At 55.9% G+C, this 2,358-nt stretch overlaps 1 protein-coding gene across 1 annotated transcript in view; it reads left to right on the top strand.

Annotated features, from left to right (window-relative positions):
• Window positions 1–2,358, top strand: part of LOC119591472 — a gene marked incomplete at its 5' end in the record, with an annotated part of 12,870 nt that overhangs the window by 4,484 nt on the left and 6,028 nt on the right. The window contains 3 exon segments of the mRNA XM_037940212.1: window positions 53–1,388; window positions 1,588–1,683; window positions 2,160–2,293. Coding sequence (XP_037796140.1) covers window positions 74–1,388; window positions 1,588–1,683; window positions 2,160–2,293 — 1,545 coding nt within the window.

The raw sequence follows: 2,358 nt of genomic DNA, 5'->3' as shown, positions 1-2,358 counted from the left end.
CTACAAAGAAAAGGAAAGAGACAACTGAAGGGCGTTCTTCTCGCCACTGCAGGGCCAGCCACCGACCGCCGAGATGGACAGCGGAGAGCAGCGTCGCGTGACGGTGCTGGAGCGCTGCTTGGGCTCCCTCGCCGCCGTCAGCCCTGCGCCTCCTCCGCTGCAGGAAAAGGTCGAAGCCTCCAACTTCAGCGAGCGGCTTCAGCTGAACTATTGCCCCACCAAACACTCGGAGATCCTGCGTTCCCTCCAGCCGCAGGAGCAGCCCGCCTTCGCTGCGGCCCGAGAGGACGAGGAGGCGGCCGTGGAGATCCACTGGACGCCGGCTTTCGGAAGGTATCTCGTGGCCGCGCGGGACATCGCCGCGGGTGAGGTAGTGTTCCGCGAGGCGCCCCTGGTGGTGGGGCCCAAGGCAGGGGCGGGGGCCACCTGCTTGGCGTGTCTGAAGGCGCTGCCGGGGGACACGTGGGAAGGCTGTGAGCACTGCGGCGCCCCGCTCTGTCGCCCGCAGTGCGGCGGAAAAGGACACAACGAGAGGGAGTGCGGACTGCTTGCGCTTCTCGGCCTCAAACACGAACCTCAAAACACCAGCCGCATCAGGCAGCTGAACGCCCTTCTGGCGCCCCTCAGGGTCCTTCTGCTGATGGAACGGACGCCGGCGGTAAAGAGCATCGTGGACGCGCTGCAGAGCCACGTGGAGGAGCGCCGCGACCTTCCGATCGGTCGGTTTGTCGAGACGCACATCGTTGCCGTGCTGCGGGAGAGACTGCGCCTGGCGTTCGCGGCGGAGGAGATCCGGCGCGTGTGCGGCGTGTGCGACACCAACAGCTACCAGGTGAGCGAGGGCGAGGGCAAGGTCGGCCGCGCGCTCTTCGTGGCGGCGTCCCTCATGAACCACTCGTGCACGGCCAACACCCAACACTGGTACAGGGACGGCATCATGAGCGTGCGTGCCGTGGTGGACATCCCCGAGGGCGCGCCGGTTACGTACGCTTACACCAACGTCCTGTGGGGCACCCGCGCCCGCGCCGCCCACCTGGCCACCGCCAAGCTCTTCACGTGCGGGTGTGAGCGCTGCGGCGACCCCACGGAGTTGGGTTCCCATATCAGCTCCGTCAAGTGCCGCGAATGCCCCCAGGGCCTTATGCTGCCTCCGTCGGTTGCCGGCGCCCCTTGGCAGTGCCGGGCGTGCGGCGCTAGCGTATCTGCAATCGCCATAGATACTTTGGTGCGTGCTGGGGGAGCCGCCCTGGGTCGCCTGCAGCCAGAGGACGCCCGATCCGTCGCGGCCACCCTCGCCCACCTCACGCGCATCCTGGGCGACACGCACTATGTCGTGGTCGAGGTCAAGCACGTTCTTGTTCGTGCCATTATGGCGACGTCGCTCTTGGGTAAAAGCAGTTCACTTCTATTCACAAGTATTGTCACACCGGCATGAACATATTGTCAGGAGTAGACGAATGGAGACAGAGAACCATGTGTTGATCTTAGGACAGTTATCCAAGCAGGAAAAGACCAAATGTAATTATTTTCCTTCACATTCAAACACTGATGCCGACAACCCACAATTTCTTTTTCGCCTTCTCGCAGATATAACCCAGGTTGACCTGGAGAGGGTGTTGGATTTGACCTCTGATCTGCTCCGCCTTGCTGACCGGTTACAACCCGGACTTACGAAAATCAGAGGTATGTAGGAAAAAAAGAAATAAAAATCAAGATCTCTTTGGTTTTCATATTCAAGTAAGTGACTGACTTTTCACTGCATGTCCTGTATACTGTTTGCTTGGTTACAAATGTTATTTTTTTAATCTGTGTTAATATGCCCGGTATGTTCAAATCTACCTTTTTGTATTATTTTTTTCGGTATGGTTATATTTTGTCGTTTTTAACTTAAATTTTGTTACAGGAGACAACCTCTATGGAATGACTTTGGCATCGAAGTCAGGAAAGAACTGAATATAAATTCAGCATGAATTCCTAAGTAAAAATATAACACAGTAACGCAGTTGTATACGTGTACATCCACTCAGACGAGCATACAAGCCCAATCACTTGAAAATAACACGCTTTAAGTGTTATCTAGAGTGCGTGGTTTCGGATCTTTTCACGGAAGGTGTTATATATATGTATTCCTAACTTCCCTACACGCTATTCCCTTTCAGGACTGTTACTTCTGGAGCGCTCCCGTGCCCTGGCGGAACTACTGCGGCGCTGCAACACGGGGGCGGAAGGTGATACTGCAGCTCATTTGGAGGCTAAAACATGCAACATTCCCGGTTCTGCGACTCTTTTACAGGTACAGCGAATTATCCTCACTGGTTTTGGCTGAACCTGTCAAGTTTTTTATTTATTTATTTTTAT

The sequence above is a fragment of the Penaeus monodon genome, chromosome 28 (genome assembly GCF_015228065.2).
Source record: "Penaeus monodon isolate SGIC_2016 chromosome 28, NSTDA_Pmon_1, whole genome shotgun sequence".
NCBI lineage: Eukaryota > Metazoa > Arthropoda > Malacostraca > Decapoda > Penaeidae > Penaeus > Penaeus monodon.
The sequence above is the reverse complement of the archived record's forward strand: the minus strand, read 5'-3'. Positions and strand labels throughout refer to the sequence as shown.